General features: G+C 38.0%; 1 protein-coding gene across 4 annotated transcripts in view; it reads left to right on the forward strand.

Annotated features, from left to right (window-relative positions):
* The first annotated feature begins 1,390 nt into the window (after positions 1-1,390).
* The window catches only part of VPS45 (vacuolar protein sorting 45 homolog), a 49,052-nt gene continuing 25,360 nt past the window's right edge, over positions 1,391-25,082 (forward strand). For 2 of the 4 annotated variants that reach the window (XR_005648271.1, XM_039841473.1), the window contains exons 1-13: positions 1,422-1,629; positions 2,253-2,387; positions 4,627-4,687; positions 7,057-7,136; positions 8,401-8,469; positions 8,582-8,719; positions 9,150-9,260; positions 11,438-11,572; positions 11,944-12,057; positions 12,464-12,631; positions 20,541-20,699; positions 20,900-21,007; positions 21,813-21,934. Coding sequence is in view for 3 of the 4 variants with exons in the window: in XM_039841473.1 (XP_039697407.1) it covers positions 1,537-1,629; positions 2,253-2,387; positions 4,627-4,687; positions 7,057-7,136; positions 8,401-8,469; positions 8,582-8,719; positions 9,150-9,260; positions 11,438-11,572; positions 11,944-12,057; positions 12,464-12,631; positions 20,541-20,699; positions 20,900-21,007; positions 21,813-21,934 (1,493 nt within the window). In the remaining variant the exon portion in view is untranslated. Of the gene's footprint in view, positions 1,630-2,252; positions 2,388-4,626; positions 4,688-7,056; positions 7,137-8,400; positions 8,470-8,581; positions 8,720-9,149; positions 9,261-11,437; positions 11,573-11,943; positions 12,058-12,463; positions 12,632-20,540; positions 20,700-20,899; positions 21,008-21,812; positions 21,935-25,082 lie in introns of all 4 variants that reach the window. The other 2 variants (XM_039841472.1, XM_039841474.1) reach the window with 2 other exon arrangements.

Raw genomic sequence — 25,082 nt, forward strand, 5'->3', positions numbered from 1 at the left:
CAAATGAACGCATTTTCCCTCATTCATGCAACCATCGCTCAGTGAGCCCGCACCGGTGTTACAAAGAGCCTATTAACTATTGATACTTTGTTGGTGATCCAAGGGCTCCCCCTGTCGGAGCGTTGAAAAAATTCAAAGCTAAATTAAATAACTTTTCTAAACTGATGCTTTCTCAAGTAAATTCTTAACCAACAATTCTACGAAATTAATCCACTCTTTAATCACTGCTAACATACAGTCAGAAAAAACGATGTCACGTCATCTGCTACAAAAGCACCAAAACAGTCACATTTACATCCCTGTAATGTACCCGGGAATTTGGAAAGAAAACTCACGGTATTTCCCCCAGAATCTATTGCACAACATTCAATAAAATTATTGGCGTGGATCACCTAGATAAGTATATCGATGTCTTTGTTCTGTCCATGTAAAACTCTATACTTTATTTAATATGCCACTGTAACAGTTTCACCGACATTAAATATTCATCGGGTGTCTTCTGTGTACGGGGCGCTGCACTGGGTGAAAGGGATGCGAAAAAAATCTCTATCCTCAAAGAAATGAAAACATACTTTCTAAAAAGGGAGGGGTAACAAAGATGTGTACAAAGAAGCAGAGTAAAACGCCCACTGAAAAAGATCTGGTTCTCTCGATTTGCTGCTTTGTGTCACCTTACGAAAGTCATTCGACTTCTCTGCTTTCTGAACGGCAGTTTCAGCGTCGCAGGTTCCCCGCACCCGCGCGGGTGGAGCTGGAGCCCGTGGACTCCAAGGGCTCAGGACGCCGAACCCGGGGTCGCTCCAGGCCCTCCTGGGAGACCTGAGGCCTCTCCCAAAACATCCCCAAAGGGCGTCCCCTTTGTTCACTCATTCGACAAACACTCGTTCAATTTCAGACGCCCGTCGGGCCTCGGAACACCAGTTCGGGTCTCACTTTGCAGGGGCGCTGTGCTCGCCTCGTGAATGACCCAGCGAAGCCGGGGCCACCGAATCTCGGCCACTACTCAGCAAGAGGCGCGTGTGATTTACCAAGTGCCGTCCCTCCGAGTCCCGGGCGGCCGGGAGCATCACGCCCTCTCCCTTCCCTTCGTCCTTCACGGCCCCCCAAGAACACGTTAATGGCACGGAGGAACCGCGGCCAGCTCTGTTCCGGCCTCGGCGCCAGCCTTAGGCCAAGTCGCCGCACCCCGCGAGGAGGGCGCCGCCCTCTGTCCCCGCCAGCAGCAGGGGCTCCAGGCCGCGCCCGGAGCACCCGGGTCCGAGCGCCGGGGCTGGTCCGGGAGTCCAGGCCTGCGGCGCCTGCACGCGGGGAGCCGGCGGCCAGTGCGGTGCCGGCGGGGCGGCCCCGGGTGTCGCCGCCGGATCCGCCTGCCGCGCCCGGAACTACAACTCCCGGCAGCGCGGCCGCGCGGCCGCCCGGAAGCCAGCGCCGCGCCGGGAGGAAGCCGCCGGGACCCGGCCAAGGAGCCGGGGGTTCCTTTAGCAAGAAAAAAAGGGGGCGGGAAGGGCCGGGGGGCTAAGCTGTCGGCTCGCCACCATGAACGTGGTTTTCGCTGTGAAGCAGTACGTCTCCAAAATGATAGAGGACAGCGGACCCGGCATGAAAGTGCTTCTCATGGATAAGGAGACGGTGAGTTTGCTATTGCTCAGCGTTTGTTTGTGCGGGGACCCTCCCTCCCTCCCTTCCTCACAATAGCCGGTCCCATTCCTCTGCAGGATTTAGTATGGAATTAGAGATGTTTTAAATGAGGGTCAGTTCTGTGTGGCACTGAAAGATTGTATAAAGCTTGCCAGGGAGGTGTTCGGACGAAATGGCTTTAACCACTGCCAGAGAGTTCTTCCTGCACCCGGAACGATTCCTTGGATTCAGAAATCCTTTTCTACATGTTTCTGCCAAGAAATATGCGAGACTGTGGGATGGTCCTGTTATTTCCACTCAGCGTTGTGTTTTTAAAGTAGAGCTGCTGGGGCTCGAGCTGAGATGCCACGCTATTGTTTGTTGATTACAGAATTTTAAAAAACTCTTTAAGCTGATAGAACTTTGTTTGTTTTTGGAAAATTATGGATCGTCCATGTTCAGAGAGAGTATGTTTCATTCTGGTACCTTACCTACATGTTTGGGATGCTCAGTAAATGCTATTTACCTATGTTAGTATTTAAGTTATCCAGCTAAGTATTAATAAAAAAAAAAATGAAGTCTTAGGTATTCTTATTTTGGACTAGCATAATATTAGTAATTCTTTTCCTTTACAGACTGGCATAGTGAGTATGGTATACACGCAATCGGAGATTCTTCAGAAGGAAGTGTACCTTTTTGAACGTATTGATTCTCCAAATCGAGAGATCATGAAACATCTAAAAGCAATTTGTTTTCTTCGACCTACGAAGGTACTGCATAAACTGAGCTGCCATCTGCCCAGGCAACCGCAGGACGCTATGATCTGAAAGCTTTACAGAGGCAAAATAAATTTGTATTATCATCACTTGTGGCATCATAATTATCCCGGTTTATCAGAGTTATAACCTCGACTTTCCTCCTTTTCATTATCTCAGTTTACTCCTTACAGCCAGTTTTTCCTTCAAGATGTCTTTTAGGTTCCCAGATACTTCCAAAGCCACTAACTGCCCTAGCAGAGACCCATGTCACTTTATTCCTGCATTAACCTCCATACCTATCACACTGAACACCATTGCCACTTAATCTTATAGACTTAGACTAATGTCTTGAGCCTATCATTTTATTCACATCTATGCTCAGGAACCTATAATGGCTCAATTTTACTTCCATGATTATATTTAGTAACTCAGCCCTCAAAGCCCTCCTTATCTGGTCTGGTCTGTCCCTACGCATCCAACCTCCTATGTCCTATGTCTGCTCCTCCACTACAGCCAACTTGGCCTTTTTATCACCCCTATACATGCTTGTTTCTGCCCTGTCTTTATTCCATTCCCCTAATTGGAGAATTTGATAGACTTCTGTCAGTTTTCATCCATCTTCTAAATCTAACTTGAGTCCTCATGTTAAAATCCTTAACTATTTCAGTCTTATTTTGTATATTCTCTTGCTTTATATTCATGTTCTTCAATTCCAATGTACTCTTTTACCATGCTTGTGCGTTATGTACTTTCCAGAATACAAATCTGATCATGTCGCCCCTACTCAAAATCCTTGAATGACTTCTCATTGCTTTTATGATAAAGACAAAACTCTTTACTGTGGCCTACAAGATCCTATCATTTCTACAGCCTCATTTCAAACGATTCTCCCTTTTGCTCTTAGCCACACTAATGTTTCATTCCATTGTGTTCCATCATGCCATGGGATCTTTGCACAAGCTCTTCTCTTTCCATGGAATTTCTTCATTTCTTCAAGCAAATCTTCCCTGGCCTCGCTGACCAGGTCAAACCCCCCTCTTATAAGCACTAACAGCACCATCTTCCTCTCCCTATTGCTTGTCATGATTGAAGTTTTATACGTTTTGTGTGATTAATTAATATCTGTCTCACCTACCAGTAATAAGCTCCGTGAGAGCAGAGATGGCATCTGTTTTTCACACTATTATACCCCTAAAGCCTGCCACATAGTGGATAATCAATAAATAGTTCCTGAATTAATGAATACATTAATACTGTATTAGAGTAATTTCCAACTGTTTCACATTTGTAGCTCTTAGTCATGGAATTCTGAGAGGGATCTTAGAGATCCAGCTAGTCTATCATTTCCTAACATTTTTTATTAGGGAAACTCACAGACATGCTCTCTCAAATTCAAAATATGTTCTTAACAGTTTTTCCTTAAGATTATATTATAAAGTTAATTTTTAATGTATTTTTAAATCTAAATGATAATTTTTAAAAACGTTTCCCATTTAACAAGCAATGCGCATTGTTTACCTTTAATTCTGTAAGGAAATTATGATTTTTTTAACATCCAAAAATGGTATTTTATATCATGTATAGTTTGGGAACCAAACTTATAATGAAATTTAACCATGCATTACAGTATCAAAAAATAGATAAAACCTGCATTATGTTCTCATGCAATTGGAATTCTTGTTTTGACCTAAAAATCAATTGTTGTTTATTTCTAAATTTCATATTTTATTTTAAAATAATGTAATTATAGAAAAGGTCTTAGCCTGCTGTTTGCAAATATTGCACAAACATTACACCTGTGCAGTCTTAGGTCCCAACAAGTTAAAAGCCAAAGTGAATATAATTAACTATCTTCTCTTGAACGTTGGTTTTTAAAGGACTAGCCACATTTTGGTAGTCTATAGAAGGTTTTTAATCAGATGAATACAATTTATAGACAAGGAGCTTTGAGGCAAATTTTCAGAATTATCAATTTTATGATGTATTTCAACATCTGTATTCCTTATATTTATTAATCTTAATTTGGCCAAGGTAATGCAGGTAGTTAATATTATATATGATTCCTGATCATTATATTTAATGTATGTCTTTTTTATTCCCAGCCCTACCTCACCCTGTCAACATACACACACTTAATCTAGACCTTAGCAACTAGTACTTTCAATAAATACTTAAAAAAAATCAAAAGATATTTATGACTTTTTCACTTAATCAAGTCTCATATTTTGTTTGTTTGTTCTTTCTTTTGTAGGAGAATGTAGATCATCTGATTCAGGAGCTCCGAAGACCCAAATATAGTATATATTTTATTTGTAAGTATTTTATTTCACCTATTCAATCATGTAACTATATCTTAGCTAGTGTGTTCTATTGAGCACTTCATATCACCAATAAGTTAAGTGAATCCATTACTATAAGAGTCTGTTTTTTTCAGTGTCATTTCAAAGTTTTAAAAATCTTACAGCTGACATTCTATTTCAGAAAGCTATATATGTGGTTTCCTTTAATCATTAATCACCTATGTAAAAAAATTGTTTTTACTCTACCTTTCAAAATTCTTTGTAAGTCAAAAGTTGTAAGTAGCCGGATTTCATATCCCATCTTTGCAAAAAAAAAAAAAAAGTATATACTTATTCCTATTTTATACCTTTATGAACTGAGCCATGGAAGCTGATTTATTTATTCAGAGGGAGGATATACTTGAGTTTGTTGGAAAGGCAGAGATTTACATTACATACTAAATGAAAACATTTCACTTTTCGTTGCTACTTTATGTAGTACTTGAAAGTATAAATCATCAGGTAAATATCTCTTTTGTGCATAATTTTTTTTTTGGAGGGGAGTGGAGACCTGGAAATAAACTAAGTATGTGGTTACTAGACAATTGATATGGATTTTTTGTTGTTGTATTTTCCATTCTGCTTTGGAAGTTACATCCATTCTCCTCTAGATGTCATTATTGATCTTTATAGGTTAGTATAGTTTGCTCGATTTCTATTTCTAAAACCAAAGACAGCACTCGGTAGGGCATTTGAGAAGTTTTAAAGCTTAGTGGAAGGCTTTGGATTTTTAGGGTTTAGACTATAGTCTACGACATGAGTACTTTCTTCAGCGTATACTATAATTTAATAATAGTAACACAAATTAACATTTATGATAAGACTTTGTACTTTATAAAGAACTTTCTTATATATTATTTCATTCAGCTCTTACGACAACCCCAAGCGGTAAAAATAGGCAGTTTTATTAGTTTCTGTGTTCCTAGTTTTTGTTTTGTTTTGTTTTGTTTTTTGGCTAATAGTCTCAGGTTTTCTTTTTTAATTAAACTTTTTATTTTGAAATAATTGTAGATTGAGATTGAAATAAATTAAAGTGAGTTTATATGTAGTAATTTTATTCATTATAAACTTTCAACACAAAACTGGCCTCCTGCTCATCTCGTTCTTTAAATAATCTTATTTTTGTATATTTTTATGTTTACTAAATATCTTGTGTAACAGCCTCTTCCCTTTATTGAGAAAATTTTTTATTATGGAAGTTTTCAAGTATGTATAAAAGTAGACAGAATAGTATTATAAATTCCAATGCACCCATCTTCCAATTTCAACAATTACTGTGCCATGACTATACTGCCACCTGCACCCCCACCAATATTATTTTGAAGGAAATCTAAGACATTATATGATTTTATTCATAAGTATTTCTGTATGCTTCTCTAAAAGATAAGGACTCATTTTTTAAAATAGTATTATTTAAAAAAATACTATTATTACATCCAAATAATGAAAAATTATTCTTATTTTTAAATATTCACTCAACATTCACATTTAAAATTCTCGAATGTCTTTTTTTTTTTTACTGTTTGTTTGAATCAGGATCATAGTAAGGTCCACGTATTGCTATTGGTTGATGATGTTGTTTAAGTTTCTTTACTCTTCTATAAGTTCTCTCTCCTGTGCAATTTATTTATTGAAGAAGCTACACTGTTCTGTTAAAAGTTTCCTACAACCTAGATCTTGCTGAATATATCCCTGTGGGGTAGTTTAACATGTTCTTTGCAGTTTTAAATGTTCCTCTATCTTCTAGTTTCTGTAAATTGGTACTTGGTATAGAGGCTTACTTAGATTCAGACCTGATTTCTTTGGGACAGGAATACTTCATAGGAAGTGTTATGTGCTTCTACTGATCATCTCTTACTGTGATAGTCACAGTGGTTGATGCTCAATGCCTAGGTCCAGCCACTGATTCATTAGGGGTTGAAAAAAATGATGATGTTTTAATTCTATCATTATCATTCCTTCTTTATTTTTTAGCCAGATGTTTCTATAAAGAGAAATTTCCCCTCGTTCACTATTTTGTTATTTGGCAGTATAGTTTGTAATAAATGGATGAAAGCCTTACTTCTTTCCCTTTACTTGCCATTTTCAACATAAGATTTGGTTTCCTAGTATCTTTCAATGCCTACAATAGTGATCCTTTTTTTAGTAAAGTATTATTATGAATTTATGGATTTAAACATGTTTAAACTACTCATTACAATTTGAAGGTGCTCGACTTTGACACACACCACAATATACACTAAACTTTAGTTCGTCATTACCCTTTAACTATCAGGCTTAGTTATGTCTGTTGCACAGAGATGGTCTCCTTTGAGTCAACCACAATTATATGTCTGTTTCAGATTTCAGTAATGTGATCAGCAAGAGTGATGTGAAGTCATTAGCTGAAGCTGATGAACAAGAAGTTGTGGCTGAGGTTCAGGTAAACATATTGGTCTGTTTCGGGGGTCCCCAAGCCCCAGGCCAAGGACCAGTACCGGTCCGTGGCCTGTTAAGAACCAGGCCACACAGCAGGAGGTGAGCAGTGGGAGAGCAAGAGAAGCTGCATCTGTATCTGTAGCCGCTCCCCAGCGCTAGCATCACCACCTCGGCTCCACCCCAGATCATCAGGGATTAGACTCTCATAGGAGCGCCGGTCCCTCCTACCAAAAAGGTGGGGGACCGCTGCTAACACATCTCTTCTATTGTCCCTTTTTAAAGTTTGAGTCTAAAAATAAAGAAGGTGCTGTCTCAGAAGAAGGGAGGCTGTTGATCAGACACAATAAATATTCATCACACCAGACCATACTCATATTTAGAAAGTTTGGAAGAAGTGTCAAATTGGATGGGGACAGAAGGAGTCACTGGGAATAAGGAGATTGGACTGGCACTGGATCCTACTAGATTGGTAGGAAGAGTTTCACAGGGCTGGGGACAAAGTCAGATATGTCCTAGGTGAGTTTGATGGGCCGCATTATAAGAACGTTCATGTACAGGACGATGTCTGACTGGGAGAGGACAGGAAGTGGAGGGTGTGGATGAGGCTGGTTAAAGTTCCCTTTGCAGTTTTCTCGCTTTGGGATTAATAAGATGATGTTTGTTATTAGGTTGAAACTTGGAAACTTCTAAGTATTTATTCTTCATACTACATAATACATCACATTAGAACATACCTTGTTACCCTTTCCGCCTTAAGCAGTTTAGTGTTCTCAAATACGTTTATCACAAACATTTGAATATGTTTATGACCTAAGTGAAAATATTTTCTTCAGGGCAGCAAATAAACAAGTTTCGGATATTCAGAAGTATGTGCTAAGTGATAAATGAATAAAAAAGAAGGACCTATTTTAAATCATAGTCTCCCTCATGAGAACGCACTGGAAGGCAAAGTTCTTTTTCATCTGAATATGACACTGTATATCCTATAGCAGCGTTTTATTTTTGCTAATTGATAAGTGTGCGTAGAGACCTCCAGGAATATGCTTCTGCAACTTTTGTTTTTTTAAAGATTTGTTATTATTGCTGCTGTTTTATAATTATTTTATTTATTTCCCCACATTGACTATGTTACTCAATTAGAATTGATCAATTTTTGTAAATCTTTTATATTTGCATTTCCTCAGATTTGATATCATATATGAAAATATTACTGCATGATATAGCTGGAGTTTATGGAATGACTGATGATCTTGGTGCTTTGTTTGCAGGAATTTTATGGTGACTACATTGCTGTGAATCCACATTTGTTTTCCCTCAATATTTTGGGTTGCTGCCAGGTATGGAAGGAAAGGATTTTTTTTTTTTTTATTGTATTTATCAGGTGGGAGTAATCAAATTTGTAAGAAAAAATTAAAATATTTTCCCTGAATATATGTTTTTAACAAAAAGGGTCGAAACTGGGATCCAGCCCAACTGTCCAGAACGACTCAAGGACTAACAGCTCTCCTTTTATCCCTGAAGAAATGTCCCATGATTCGTTATCAGCTTTCATCAGAAGCAGCAAAGAGACTTGCGGAATGTGTTAAGGTATGGCAGTCTCTGCTCCTATTTCCAAAACATTGAGGCCATTCATTTCCTTATATTTCAGAAACTAAAGGAATATTTTACCTACAACCAAAGAAATGATGTGTTAGGTTTATGGCAAAGTAGGTCTTTGTAATTCAAAACCAAAAGACACAAATTAGAGCTAAACTTCATAGGTTTCATCCAAGAAATATTTCCAAGCTACTTAACTTCTTTTGATCCATTAAACTACTTGTAAAATAGAGTTTCAAATCCTAACTTCTTAAACAGAACACTACTGAACTTCACCAAGCTTTTGAATCTTTTTATGGAAGGCCGACGAAGGTGCAAAGAGCTGTCGTTAAATGTGATTGTTATTTATTAATCTCCTATTTATATCATCTCTATCTGCAACTGATTTGTTGACCAAACCATCTTTCCTTCTCACCCACAGCAAGTAATAACTAAAGAATATGAACTGTTCGAATTTCGACGGACTGAGGTTCCTCCACTGCTCCTTATTTTAGATCGCTGCGATGATGCCATCACCCCATTGCTAAACCAGGTGCGAACCCTTTGTTAGCATAACAGAAGGATGATTTCCAGTGGAATTCATCAACATGCAGATGCGGAAATGAGCAGCATGGTGCATGGATTTGCCTCCTATTTGCCGGTCTTGTTTTGCCTTGTATTTCCTGCTGTTTTGATATCACTATTCTTCTAGCCACAGTAATCTTTGATTCTTTCTTCTGCCTCATCCTTCCTGTCCCTTTCTGCCACCACCCACACCCCTAATCAAGGCAACTTCTAGGTTCTGTAGATTCTATTTCTCCAGTGTCCGTCTGTTCTTTTCCATTCTTTCTTCCATTACCTTGGTGAAGACCCTAATCTCTTATGGGAATACGGAAATAGTCATCTACTTAATTCCCACTTTTCATTTCTTCCCATTCTAATGAATTGCACAGGCACAATGAGGTTAAATGACTTTTCCAAAAGCACAGTTCCGATCCTGTTATTCCTGGCTTAAAAATCTTCATTGGTTCCCCTTTGTCCAGTGGGTTGAAAACAGACTCCTGAACTTGGCATCCAAGAGCCCTCACAGTCCAGGCCCAGCCTTGTGAAACGCACGGCTCACCACTGTGTGGATTTGCCACGCCGTTTCCGCCATCGGTGCACTCATGTCGTGACCTCTGTCTAAACTCCGAAATGCTTGGAATGCCTTCTCTTCCCGACTTTGCCTATCAAAAGTCGTCTTGAAAGCCACTCGAAACATCTCCTTAAACCTTTATTCTTTCAGTCAGACATGTTCTTTTTTCCCCTGAATTACTGTGGAACTTTGTGTCTCTTATGTCTCATGCTGCTCCGGCCATGTTGCAACTTCGATTGTTTTCACTCTCCTAGGTTATACATTCTTTCAGGGCAGACTGCGTCTTACCAGTGTTTGTTCTTCCGCAAGTACAAGCACAGTGCCTTGCAGAGTAGATGTTTTATTAACAGTGACTTTGAATTTGTAGAGAAAGGCACAGTCTATATTTAAGTTGCTTCCCAGTTTATAATAATGTTAATGCTGGGGAAGTCTGTGGCCGTGGAATGCGACTTCTCTATGATAGAATAGCCTTGTATTCCTAAAATTCAATGTAATATATGTTCACTAAAAAATATATATATAATATAAAAAATTAGAAAGAGAAACGATTGCCTATAATTCTGTTTCCCAAAGAAAAGTAACCATTCATTCAACGGATTTCACTGAGGACCTCTTATGTGCTAGGTACTGTTTTAAGTCCTGGAGATAAAAGGTTAAAAGATACCGTCTCTGCTCTCAAAGAGCTCATGGTCCAATGAAGAGAGAAGTAAACAGAAAATTTAATTATAGAGTAGGTGCTGATGGCAGTGGTGTGCGCGGGATGCTGTCTATGGAAGCATTAAAAAAAACCTCAGTTATTTCTTAATCTAGATTGCTTAAGATGAAATAATACACATATAAATAATTCTTGCATTTAGATTCTAGATTTAGAGGGTAATTTGCTGGAAAATACTTACTTTTGTCTAATGGACCTATGACTAAAAGTAACCCATTCTCCATAAATGGGGAAAAGGCAGAATTTGGAGATTTTCCTTTCCCATTTTACCAAATAAGTTCACATATGTAAGACTGGAAACCAGTCCTTCTTCACAAGTCATATTAAGTAAAAATATAAAATAAAATGAATTCAGAGGCAAGCTTCTGAATACGTGTGTTTTCATCAACTCACAAGGTTTTTTCTGATAATATTAGTGTTCCCAGGATAAATATAGTAGCACTCAAATCTGCAAGAACACACTTCTCGTGCTGCAGAAAACCACAGAAGCGCACAGGAAATGGTACAGCTCGTAGCTGCAGTACCAATATAGCCCTATCTGTGAAGCCAAAAATATACTCTTAATTCACAGGCAAAAATTGGAGCTAATGATAGATCTAATTTGTTTTCTTTTTATCGGGAATATTAATCTTGCTGCCTTTCTTCCAAAAGTGTGAAATCTAAACGTATTTTGACTTTTGGATGTTTAATCAATTAAAATGACAATCTTAATGCTTAGTATAGCACAAAATGTCAATAAAATTTGAACTAAGTAGAGAATCTCCATGTAAACTAATTACTAAGAATGTTATCAGTTTTTATTGGTTTTCCTGAACATTTACTTTTTCCATGTTTTGTCAGTTACCAATTTTTTTTTTTTTTGTCATGATTCTTCATTTAGTGGACATATCAGGCCATGGTCCATGAACTACTGGGCATAAACAACAATCGGATTGACCTGTCCAGAGTGCCGGGCATCAGTAAAGACTTAAGAGAAGTGGTCCTATCTGCTGAAAATGATGAATTCTATGCTAACGTAGGTGATTTTAAAATTTTTTAATTGATTTTTACGTTAATATTAACTTGTTAAAATGAGAGCAGGTATGGGATTTCATGTGGAAGGATGATAGAGGCATCGTGTAGATAAACTGCATCTCAAGGGATGATTTTATACTTTTAAAATTAGAACCCGATTTATTGACTTCCGCCCCTTCCGTAGCCCTTTGGGAGAACAGTAATGGTGGTGTTCATCACCGGTGCCCTGGCCGATGTCCAGATATGGTCATTATGATGGAATTTTCTTGCCTTTCAATTCTAACTGCTTTCAGGAGTCGTTTTCACTTCTTTTAAATTGTCTGAAAGTCAGACTAGTTGATAGAACTGTGTTTCCGACTTCCTTTTTCACAGAATATGTACCTGAACTTTGCCGAGATTGGTAGCAATATAAAGAATCTCATGGAAGACTTTCAGAAGAAGAAACCAAAAGAACAGCAAAAACTAGAATCAATAGCAGACATGAAGGTAAATTGAACATGTGCATGGATGACTAACATACAAGACTTTGGACCTATTCATGTAAGCAGCATTTCTGGCATATTCTGGGTCTGATTTCTACCTTGATTCATTTTGCTTGGTTCGAAGTTATTTTCTATAATAGTTCTCTTTAGGAAATAATATCGCGAAAACTTCGTAATAAGCCATATACTTCTTTCCATTCTTCAGTCATATTTGGACTATTTAAAAACCCAGTCTGCTGACATACACCGGTTCTTCTCTTTTTAGGCATGACAGAATGCCAGTAATCAAAACCCGTAGATGCCTTAGTCTGGGCAGAAGAATAATCCTTCTTTTTTTTTTTCCTTCTTCATATGTGCCTATCCTTGGTCAAGAAATAACAGAACCCCAATTGATGTTTTTCCCATGGTAGGCCTTTGTCGAGAATTACCCACAGTTCAAGAAGATGTCTGGGACTGTGTCGAAGCATGTGACCGTGGTTGGGGAGCTGTCTCGGCTAGTCAGTGAGCGGAATCTGCTGGAGGTTTCGGAGGTTGAGCAAGAACTGGCCTGCCAAAATGACCATTCTAGTGCTCTCCAGGTATCTGTTTAGTCCCATTTGATGAGCACCTACTATGTGTAAGGCACTGTGCCAGGCAGAGCAAGAGATACAAAGGCAAGTAATCCTTCTTCACCAACATGGAACTTACAGTCTACCAAGGAGTTGAGACAAGGACACAAATTTATGTTTTTTAAGATAGCTACATGATAAGAGCCACAGGAGAAAAATAATGTGCAATTCCAAAGGGTCCAGGTAGTTAACTGAGTATTTAGGAGGGCCGCCTAGTCTACTAGAAAGAACACTAGACTAAAATTGGAAGATCTGGATTTTAGCGTTTGGTTTACCACTTACTGGCTTTGTGACCTGGAGCTGTTGGCTTAATCTCTAAGCCAGTTCCTCATTTGTAAAGTAGATATAATGATATTTATTTCACAGGGTTATTAGGAAGATTTTAAAGGATATAATTATATTAAAATGCATTATATAAGTATTTTTACTATTGAACATCTGCTTTTCATTCCAAACATGTGAATGCCTGCTATATGTACATACACGTGAGGGTCTAGAGATACAAAGATGAATAAGATACCATCCTTTCTCTCAAAGAGCTTACACTATAGTCAGAGAGAAAGAAATTTAAACCAGGAATTATAATACCATGCATAAGTGCTATTTTAGAGGTATTTCCAAAGAGACATGGAAATACAAAAGAAGAACAACTGTTCTCTCTAAGGATGAAACTTCTTAGAGCCTTTTAGAGAAGATGACATTAGACTTGGGTCTGGACAAATAAATAAGTAGGAGGAATGCACCAATCAGAGAAAAGGGCGGGGGGAATTCTTGGCAGAGAGAATGCAGGCATGGGGATGTAAATAAATAAGTAAAATGAAGGAAGCAGAATAATTCAGTGTAACTGGTGCAGAGTACGAGATGAGAAGTTGTCTTAGACGAGCCAGAAAGACACACTGGGGCCAGGTTATGGCCTTGACAGGAGGTTGGGCTTTCATCTTAAAATAATGGGAACTGCCAGAGAATTTTAGAAGAAAAGTGACATAATCAGACCCTGGCCTCAAGGAATTTACAGTTTAGTTGAAGAGACAAAACTAAAGCACAAGAAACATTTAGGCAGTGTTTCTAGAAAATATTTAATCAAGTCAAAATTGTGATACTGACTGTAATACGATTGGAGGTTATTGGGGACAGTTTCTTAGAGAAGGTGATGGACCATAAGGAATGAATAGAATCCGGAGGAGGATTTCAGTCAGGGATAACAGCAAAAGCAAAGCTGCAGAAGTATGCAGGAAATAATAAATAGTTTGACCCGTTGAGAGTGGGTGTGAAAGAGAATAGGAGATAACATTGAATTGGTAAACAGGACCAGTTTATGAAGAAGCTTATTAACAGGAATTTGTACTTGCTGAGAGAGGCAGAGAGATCCATCGTAGGGTCTTATATAGAAAGTTGATGTGATGAAAGCAGCATTTTAGGAAATTTAATCTAGTTAGGATGCTTTGGAGGTGAAAAAACTGGTCAGTGAGGCTAGTAGACTCATAGCATTACCAGTAAAAATGAATAGGAAGGACAAATCCGAGACACATTTCAGAAGGAGAAAACAACAATTTCGTGACAGTTTGGATATAAAGATAACAAGACGGAACGAATCAGATCATTCCAAGGTTCCTGAGACATGACAAAACGTGGCATCACTGACAATGAGTAACCTGAGAATAAATGGCCTTTAGGAGACAGCCATTTCTAAGCCACTTATCATAAGAAGCATATTTCCTAATTAATAAGGACCCAATATTCTAAAACTTAGCCTCTTTCTTTCCCTGCTGCAGTTCTACTTCACTTTATAAAACAAAGCCAGCATGGTATAATGGAAACAACACAGGCTTTGGAGCCAGACTGTCCTGGCTCACAGCCTGTTTCTACATACCAAAGTTTTCTTTGGGAAAATGGTTTACTTTGCCCAATCCTCAGGGGTAATGATTTCAAACTTTTAAATTATGAGAATTCGATGAAATATGGAAAATTCTTCATATGTGATGGGTTCTTTGTAAATGTTGGTTTCCTTCCTCTAAGAATAATTTTTTAAATATATGGTACAACCAGAAGACAACAATCCACCGCCTGGCATTGCTCTAGTTATACCAACTTCTTTACTGGGATTTATAGTTATAGTTGTTGGTTTTTAATTTTTTTAAATGTTTATCAAGATTTCCTCTGAAAACATCATTATTTTGAAAATCATAAAGATGCTATTTGCTTCCGTCGTCACTTTTGATTTTATACTTGTGTTCTTAAATCTTCACAGAAAACTTTATTATTTTATTATTATTTATTATTTTTTAATTGTTTTAAATTCTAATTCTCTTAAATAGATAACGATAGCACTCGGTGAAAAATATACAGTTAAAACTGTCTCTTACTAGTTTCACATGCATCCTTGCACTTACTCTGTGTATGTGAAAGCCTGTACGAGTGTCTTCTTCTCTTTTTATCATAGTGTATACATAGTTCTGCATTTACTTTCTCACTTAACCATGTATCTCAGAGACTGTTTCAGATCAGAACCTAAAGACTCAGATTTCTGGATCACTAAATAGTATTCCTCTGTAAAGATGTATCACAATCTACTTAACTTGACCAACTTACTTTAAACAACACTACTAAAGACAGTTAAGAGTTATTTTGTAGACCTAATAGGATTATTTTATTTTTTCAATAAAATAAGTTTTCTCTTATTAAATGAAAACAAAATTTAATCCTACATCTCAATTTAAATTTCCACGTTTCTTTATCATTTTATTTTCCCTTTAAAACAACAGAACCAAACTTAATCATTACCCAATTTTACTATCTTTATTTGTATCTGTACAATATGGAAAGCAGTTAGAAAAAGTTACTGTAATGCCTTGCCTGAAATCTTATTTTTTGTTTACTCTAAAAGAAAGATAGTGCTTTTAAAATATGAGTTCCATTTGTGATATACTGTATATTTTATATTTTAAAAAGTTATCTTTTGAAGGTTTTCTTGCCAGTGGTCTTAGGGTTTTACACTGAGCAGTTGATTTGGGCTCCCCCATTATAAAGGATTTCTTTGGCAACGTGATTTAAATAGTCTATAAAGGAAACTTTTGTCTGATAATGAGTAGATGCCAGGGGCCTGACCCCTCGATGGGTTGGAGCATTCCTTGGCTTGACCTTAGATGATAATTCGTCATGAAGCCATGAATTGAGGTTTTTTTGAGTAGAGATGAAGTTTGCTTTATTGAATAGTAACTGTGACATGAGGGAAAAAAGCTTGTATGTTGCCAAAAAATTAACCTGTAAATTGCTGCCACTTCTAACCAGGTATTCTACAGGCTAACAAAAATTTGATTTAAAGAGAATTTCACTAGAACCAAACTGCAGTCTACTGCCATTGAAATATATCCGTAGCTTCGGGAAAGATTCGCTTGATTAGTAAGGAAGGCGTTTTTCATACGGTGAACAGATCATCTTCGGAAAGTAAACAATATCCTCTTCGTGCTGTCACCACAGCTTTTCACTTGGAAAGAGAAACTAGTCTATTTTATATCCTTCTTTCCTGACCTTGGAGAAAGACCTCAGATCATTCTATTAACACATTAGTAAAGACTCAATAAATATTTGTTAGAAAATGAAGAGAAAGTTCTATTTGAAGCGGCATGGAGTAGTGGTGAAGAGCTTGAGCCTTTGATGGCTTCAGTTTGAAAATTATTCTCAACCACTGAAGTCTTACTCTTTTTGTCTAAAAAATGAGGAAAAATAACTGTGCTACTTCAAAGATTTTTGTGAGGCTACAATGAGCCAATACATGTAAAGCACTTAATATGGTACCTTATGACATTCAACAAATATTAACGGTCGCCATTATCAATATTGTTATTTGATGGTACATTCTGTTTTCTTTATGGCACCCAGGACATGTGTTTTTAGGCCACTCGTGACCTTGGATCTCTCCCTGATTTCAGAAGGTTTTTGTTTCTGTTGTTTTGCTTTGTTTTGTTTTGTTTTTTGTTTCTCATTAAAATCATAAAAAAATTGTTGGGGACACATAGAACTGACAATTTTACTTTCATCAATTAAGAGTAAAAATGATCCTTCTCTCTCTAAACCAGTGTTTAACCAGTGTTTCAGAAACAGTACTGAATAGCAGAAGATCTAAAGCAAAGCTCAATTTTATGTTGACTAGTCATTAAGAAAAATAATACTGCCTCAAATTTATTTACCAGTCAGTAGAGTTGGGTGCTGCCTACTTCCTATCATCTTTCCTAGATAAAGTCTTTATAGTCCCGTAACCCTGTTCTCTTGAACAGTTAGAATAGACTCTTTTTTTTTTTTTATCATGTCTGCATGTTGAAGGCTTCTGCCAATTCCATCTTGCTGTTCTAATCTTTTGGCTTATAATGCTGTTCATTGACTTACTACATTATCTACAACATGATAACAGATAACAAAGTAGAGATCCTGTCATTTAGGTTTAAATTAAAGCAAAAAATAGAAACTATCTATCTCTAGTTGCTGACTTCATCTGTAATTTTACAATGGTTTAAAATGTAGGTATGTCATTATAAAAGTATTTTCTTCTTGTGCTGCTTCATCATAGTTTTGGGAGAAGAAAACAAAAAAATAGTCATCCCAAAACAATAGAAGAATCTCTAAATATCAGAAAAGAATTGGTTTTAATTGAACTCTTTTGAGTGACTGTTAGCTCCTTTTTGAAACTTGACCTTCAAGGACAGTGTTTTTTGCTTTTCTTTGCCTATTCCTTGATTTGACCTATATGAATGTTAGAATTCAGTGGAAGGTTTTTGAATCTTATAAACAGAGAAAAGTTTTCTGTTTTGTTCTTTATTCAGTCATTGTTATTATGTGATACTATGTTTCTCTCTCGATAGTCTCAAGGCTTATGGAAATTTTAATACGAGAAACCAAGAAGTTTATTATATCATTTAGTCATAATTCCAAAATGTAAATACCACCATATAGCACATAGCTGCTATGTAATTAGAAATCTCTCAGATTCTTTTTCTCCTCTTCTCGGGCTAGTACCCTGCAATCTCAATATAATGCATGCCATTGTGAGCCAAGTTGATGAGTCAAGTAGCCACGAGGGAAATAGTTTAAAAGTAAGTCAAAGAATAACATGGGAACCAGGAAGACAAAAATACCTTTCTTCTTTAAGGACTTACGTAGCTGAAAGATAAGAAAGAAAGCCTGTGCCTACAAGATTCTTGTCATGATGAAATATATCAATCTAGCCAGAACACTGACCTAAGCCATGGCTCAAAAGTAAGCAAAGTAGTCTACTCAGAGTCATCTCGGACCAGCTCTGCACCAGGTCCTCAACAGAAAGTAAGAGTCAAGCCTGGGACTCGAAATACCAGTATCAGATCTCAAGGAATAGAAGTAAATTCTTTAATGGGAGACAACCAAGTGAAGATACAAGCGAAGGCAGAAAGTAGAGAGGGTTAAAGCTGATTGCTGCACAGTCTGTCCCCGTGCCAGTTTTGTGGGTTTGTGGTTACTTGAGTATCTCAGATTTGCTTAAAAGTACAGGGATGGGTCAGCTAGAAATTGAGTAGATTTAAGGTAAAAAGGGTGACTGCAAGAGCAGGAAATGAAACGTGCCTGTAAGAAAAGTGACAACATAGATCCCAGATAGATGTTTCAAACTTATGCCAAGTTAACTGACATACATATGAAATTGTGTGTTTTTACTTCATAATAATTTATACCCTGAAATTTCTTCATATTATAGTAGAAACTAGTGGAACATTTGAACAGATACTCTAAATAGGTCGTATTCCATGCCAGCTCTGTGGAAAAGGTACCACAAAATGAAGAAAACTAAGGAAGTTCTTACGACTGCAGGGTTTAAATCTGTAGAAGAGAAATGTCTTCCTTTCTGATTCCATATGGATGATGGTAGTGAAGCGTTCACGCAGAAAAGCAACAACAGGGACCCCACTCGGAACTTCCTACCTGAGAGTTGCCTGATAATCCCCCTTTAGTGGGAACAGAAGAGCTCCTGGCATTGGAGCTGGTCGCTGCGAGGTACCGAGAGGATAGTGGATGTGAAAGCACCTTGTAAGATGTGAAATGCCATACAGATGTGAGTTATGTCCTCAGAATCCCGTGCCCTCCAAGGCTCTTGCAATCTTTCAGTCCAACCCATTTCTTTCTGATTTCCATATTCCTATTAATAGCATCTCCTCTTTCAGTCTATCAGACTAATTCCAACATTCTTTAGAGTATTTTGCAAATGTCACCTCCTCCAAGAAGTCTTTCTTGATTCCTCAGCAACCAAATATACTTTGCTTTGTCCCCTCCCCCCCCATTGTACTGATTTTCAGTTTTTGATTTTTGTTTTATTTTTTATGTGTACTTACGTTTCTGTTATAATACCACATATGTTTTCTGAAAAACCTCATATTCTGCAAAATCATGCACTAAAAATAAAGGTTATGGGAAAATAGGGTTATAAGCAGATCGCTTAAAATCTATATAACTAAAAAAAAAATCTATATAACGTTGTATGCAGAGTCCAATAAAAATAATAACAGGCCTAATAAAAATACTAGCAGAGTTATATCTCTACTGTCACCTGTCCATATAAACATACTCAGTCCATCCTTTGTGGCCTTATTCCTGAGGCTCGTGTTTTATTCATCAAGATATAAGGTCTCAAGAACATTGCTTCTCATGGAGCCTAGTTTCATCAAAATTAAAAATACAATATGGGGATAGCAATCAGTTTTTGGTTGTTTTGTTTTGCTTTTTTAATGCAGAGAAATACTTTGCATCCTTTTCATTTACATTTGTCCTTCCCCCAGATAACTTCCTATAGTGGAAAGTACAGAGGTTCTTAAAACTGCAAAACCAGCTACTTCTTGCAGAAAACATTTCTGTAGGATTTTCATCTTTTTTTCTTAACATATTGGTAAAGTTTTGTCTTTAAAGAGGAAGCTCGTCCCTGGTCTCTTCTAAGTATTAACATGCTGGAAAAGTTATGTATAAACCAGTATGCCTTCTGTGTTAAACTGACGCCATTCCCGCATTCATCAACCTCATAGAGCTAAAGTGCATTCAGGAAGCAGCCTTTTTAGCACAATGGGCTACACCTGTTTCACTCCCTTGTCTGCGAACTCTCTGAAGACAGAAACTGTCCCTAACTCATCAGTGTATCCCCTCCAGGGCCTGGCCTAGTGCCTTATGCCCAGGGGAGAGCTCAAAAAGTATTTGTTGGCTTGAATTAATTTGTTCTGCACAATAAATATAAATCTTCACGTTATGGAAGTCCCTTCATGTGAGGGTTGACAAAACCCAAACATGAGTTCATCTAGCTTCCTCTGCGGGTCCGTTCCGGCCCTCTTCCATATGCTGTTTACATACTCATATCCCGGTAGACAACACTGAGACATATTGTTACATCTGATGCATCTTGGAGATTAAGCCAGTCCTTTGTAAAATTCTACAACTCATCTCCATTTCACTGGCCAGTCGCTCACACTAAAAGGAAGCACCAGAGTTTTCGAGTCAACTGGTCACTTCTACTGAAGCAGTAGAAATAGTATATGTTGTTCTTGTTTCAGCGAGGAAATTTCAACCTTCCCTACATGGGACCCTGGACCATCTCCACAAAGGAAAGGAAGAAAAGGAAAGAACTATCCAGAGCTAAATTCGTTTTTGTCCTAAAGCAATTATGATGGGAATTTATTTCATTATTTAGTTCTTATCTAAGGCAAAAGGCATGTAATTGTGGTTGAAACAGTTACCGAACCTGTGACCACACATCGCCATAGTAGTAACTTAGGAACGCAGACACATTACCACCGTTCAATAATTATGAGATCTGCGGTATTGTACCACATCACTTAGGAATGGGGGATAGATATCAGTTCTCTCTCTCTTCCTCCAGAATGTAAAGAGGCTCCTGCAGAACCCCAAAGTGACGGAGTTCGATGCCGCCCGCCTGGTGATGCTTTATGCTCTACATTACGAGCGACACAGCAGCAACAGCCTACCGGGACTGATAATGGACCTCAGAAATAAAGGTGTTTCTGAGAAATATCGAAAGGTAACCAAGTTTAAGCGTTAATCCCACCAATCAGGAAACAACTTTGTTATTATGTTCTTACTCAGACAATACATCATACTGTTTTTATTCACATAAATGTATAATTCTGTTCTCTCATGTCTCGATTTCTTTAATAATTTTCTTATGAAATGAGTTTCCTGATCCCCAAGTAATAAGAAGTTGTTTCTCTTTTTTTATAGCTCGTGTCTGCAGTTGTTGAATATGGGGGTAAACGGGTCAGAGGAAGTGACCTCTTTAGCCCCAAAGATGCCGTGGCCATTACCAAACAGTTCCTCAAAGGACTGAAGGTATGACATCTCTGTGCTGCCCTGAGTGAGCGAAATCGAAGCCCCTGCGGCTGAGTGAGTAAATCCGGTCTTCAAAGCAGCTTCCGAATTGCTGCTGACTTAGTACTGTGTCAGTTAAGTGAAACTAAAGCTGACGTCCTCATGAAAGCTTTTCCTGTAAGTGCTTTCTATATTGGAGCAGCAGCAGCATTGGACCAAATAGCTGAGCAGAGAATAATGAGATATTTCCAGGAAATACCCAAGAATGAAAAGGTAGACAGTTCTGTTAGTCATTGTTATTTTACTGCATTTGTTTCTAGTTAAAGATTTGTTAGGTAGGTTTGCTTTGAAGGAAAATAAAGATGAAGCAAACAATCGTAGATCTTTTTAAAATACCTATTTTCTTAAAATGGTCAAAGATTAGTTTTAATCTGCTAGCCTTTCTTATGTTGCTGAAATTTTCCCATTTTCCTGAGTGCGTCTAGTCTCCTTTTCTACATAATCTTTTTTTTGTTGTTTATTCTACCGTCATATAACATTTTCACAAAAGGATGAGGGTCAGTGAAGAGATGATAAAGGATTTAAGCAATTCCATTTAAAAAATTCCTTTATAACAGGTAGCCTTAAATTATAGTCTTATTATGGGATTGGAACACTTCTAATTGATGCAAATAATTTTTTAAATTATTTAACCATAAAATTTTCCTCAAATTCCTATCCCATGAAACCTCTATTGAGTGCATGTCCTTTTCTGATAAGAATATCATAAACCGTTATATTGCAAGTTTCTCAAAAATGTCATAAGAACCATTTTCCCCTGTCTTAGGGAATAGAAAATGTGTATACTCAGCATCAACCTTTCCTACATGAGACCCTGGACCATCTCATCAAAGGAAAGCTTAAAGAAAACCTGTACCCTTATCTAGGCCCCAGCACACTCAGAGACAGGTAAGATATAAAGATATTAATAATAAAAACCAGAAACACTAAGAAAATAGGAAATTCAGAGTAATGTAAGGGACTACAATTACAATTGTGTTGTTCGACCCCTCCTTGCCCTGTCGTTTCAGTTCTAAGGTTCTTTTGGTTTTACACACATCAAGAGTAGATGTACATTTGCTTGCTAAACTTGAAACATTACTTCTTTTGGAATAAAGAAACAGGTGTTTTGGAGCACTCCAAATACTTATATTCTGTCCTTTACTATCGGACCAGTTTGCTTATGCCATTTAAGGTACAGTTCCATGGCATCTAGCATTTGGAGTTTCAAACATTAAAGCCAAAAATAGATTTGCTGCTTGATTGCTAGCCAGAGCAGGTTGTTACTATTTTTGGTAAGGACTAGACTTTGCCAAATGTGGCCAGCATACAAACTGAGACCTAATTAAGAAAGGCCATTTGTTACACAGAAGAAAAGGCTGGCTTTCTTTTTTGGGTATTAACTAAAGGAAGGAATTATCATTTTAATCTAGTGGTTTGTTAGTTTTAATAAAAACAAAACTCGTCCCTGAAATTTTAAATATATACAAATTCTACCTAGTTATAAATCAGATTTTTGTGTATTTTTTATTGGGACCACATGTTATAAAGAGCTTAAGTATGTAGCTGAATCCTACTGGATCGATTGATGTGAGAATTGTTACAGTTGGTATAATTCTTCTATAATTTCAGTTAATCATAATCTAAGAGCCTTGGAAGAATAATGTTTTATAAATATAATGAATTTCTGAAATGAGGAAAATATTTTGAGGTACATAGATGACTCTTTTATGTGATAAAGTACATTTTTTTACTTTGTTCCTTTAAAAAAAAAAAACTCTGTAATTTGGTAACAGAACAGGAAAAATATCTTTTAAAAAATCCAAGGTCGAGAGGTAGAACTTCCGGGGTCAAATCCAGAGAGAGCATTCATTCAGATAAACTGTTCAAGGACCTTGATATTAGGGTTCCAAAATATTAGCTACGTGGGAAGAATGAAAACCAGCCCAAAGCTGTTCACCCATCTTAGAGGCTTTTTGAAAAACAGCATAACTCTATTAAATAGCCTTCTAATTGCTAAGATAAAGAAAAGTAAAAATATTAATTTTCTTATGAATTTCATATAAGAGTTACAGAAGAAGAAATTAGCTATTTATTGTTAAAGGGACACCATACCAGCGGTCCCCAAGCTTTTTGGCACCAGGGACTGGTGCGCCTATGAAAATCTAACGCCTGATGATCTGAGTTAGAGCTGAGGTGATGCTGGCGCTGGGGAGCGGCTGCAAATACATATGAAGCTTCTGCTCGCTCACCCAACGCTCACCTCCTGCTGTGCGGCCCGGTTTCTAACAGGCCACGGACCAGTACCAGTGCTGGTCCATGGACCAGTGTTTGAGGATCCCTGCCATAGACCACCGGAAGAGTTCATTGTGTGTAATTAGTCCATGACAGCAAACCTTTCTAATTTGGGTGATTCACTTTTCCAAACAAAGCTCAAAATGATGCACTTCCAACAAAATGCACAGTTATCGGCTGTCAGTATCCGTTAGCATTTGTCACTGTTACCTAAATAAATATACAACTAATAATTCAATTGCTTCATCCTTTTACATAACAGATGTTTCTCGAGTGTCTTAAATATGTCGAGAACTGTTGTAGGTGCTGGTGAAATGGAAGTGAGGACAGACGGGCGTCTGCCCTCAAGGGACTCACGTGAAGGAGACAGACAGGAAACAAGTGAGCAAATAAAGGGTATAATTTGAATGAGATAAGTACTGTTGAGGAAATAAATAGGGTAATAAGCTACAAAGTAACTTCATAGAGGTGGGGAGGGCTGCTTTAGATGGAGAGGGCCTCTCTGAGGAAGCGATATTTAAGATGAGTTTTGAATTACAAGAAAGAGCCAATCACATAACAATGAGGGAAAAAGCATCCCACGCAGAGGGCACGCCAGAGCAAAGGCCTTGAGGAAAGAGAGCACTTGGCAAGTTCATGGAGCAAAAAAAAAAAAACAAAAACCCAGTGTGGTTGGAGCGCAGCGAGTAAGGAGGAAATAAGAAGTTGAAAGCTTAAGTAGATGCTGGATCACATAGGGTCATATAGGGCTTTTTTAATGTCAGCAGAAGCCAGAAGAGCTTTAAGCATGTAAGCGACATAAACTGAATTATGTATTGAAAGATTGTCTTGTGGGGAGAATGCATTGAAGGCAAAAACAGAAGCAGGGAGACCACTTAGGAGGAGGCTACGATAGTCCAGGTAAGAAACGAAAGTGGTCTGGAAAGGAGGCTGGCGGGACGGTAGAATCAGCAGACTTATGAAACAGAGTAGACTGATGGGACAAGGGTAAGAGAGAAGTCAAGAATAACTCTCAGGTTGGGGGGAAATCGAGAGTTGTGTTGTTAAGTTGCAGATGTCTGTTGGATCACCAAGTGGAAATGTTAGATGCTGAATAGGGAGCCAATAGGATTGTGATGATATTTAAAGCCTTGGGACTAGATAAGATCACTTCGGAACAGAGCACAGAAAGAAAAAAGAAGAGAGCCCAGGACCAACCACTGAATAGAGGATGTGGGGCCGGAAATGGACACTGAGGAGGGGACCGGACGGTGGGAGGAAAGCCAGGAGGGCATGGTGTCATAAAGACCAAGGAGCGAGTGGTAACCTGAGTCCAGTCTACTGAGAGGTGAAGACAGTGAAGCATCCATCAGATTTGGGAACATGAAGGTCTTTGGTGACCTTATTCCCCAGTTTCAGTGGGGTTGTAAATCAAATTACAGAGGGTCACAGGATATAAGATAAAATTGAGATGACAGATGTATACAACACTTTTAAGAAGCTTTGTGTGAAGGGGTTAGAGAAATTGGATGGTAGCTAGATGAGATGGTGGGCACTAGGGAGAGAGGGATTCTAGAGCATACGTGTAATCTGATGAGAATTACCCTAAAGAGGGAGGAATAGATAATTCAGAAGAGAAGGAAGAAGAGGGCAGAAGCGAAGTCTTTAGGGGACCCAGAGCACACGCAGAGGAGCCCTTGATAGGAGCTGAGGCACCTCCCTCATTTTAAGTTTGATGGTGAGAACATGGGCCATCTTGTCTAATTGATTCTACTTTCTCAGT

This window comes from Pteropus medius, unplaced genomic scaffold (genome assembly GCF_902729225.1).
Source record: "Pteropus medius unplaced genomic scaffold, Ma_sr-lr_union100, whole genome shotgun sequence".
NCBI classification, from domain to species: Eukaryota; Metazoa; Chordata; class Mammalia; order Chiroptera; family Pteropodidae; genus Pteropus; species Pteropus medius.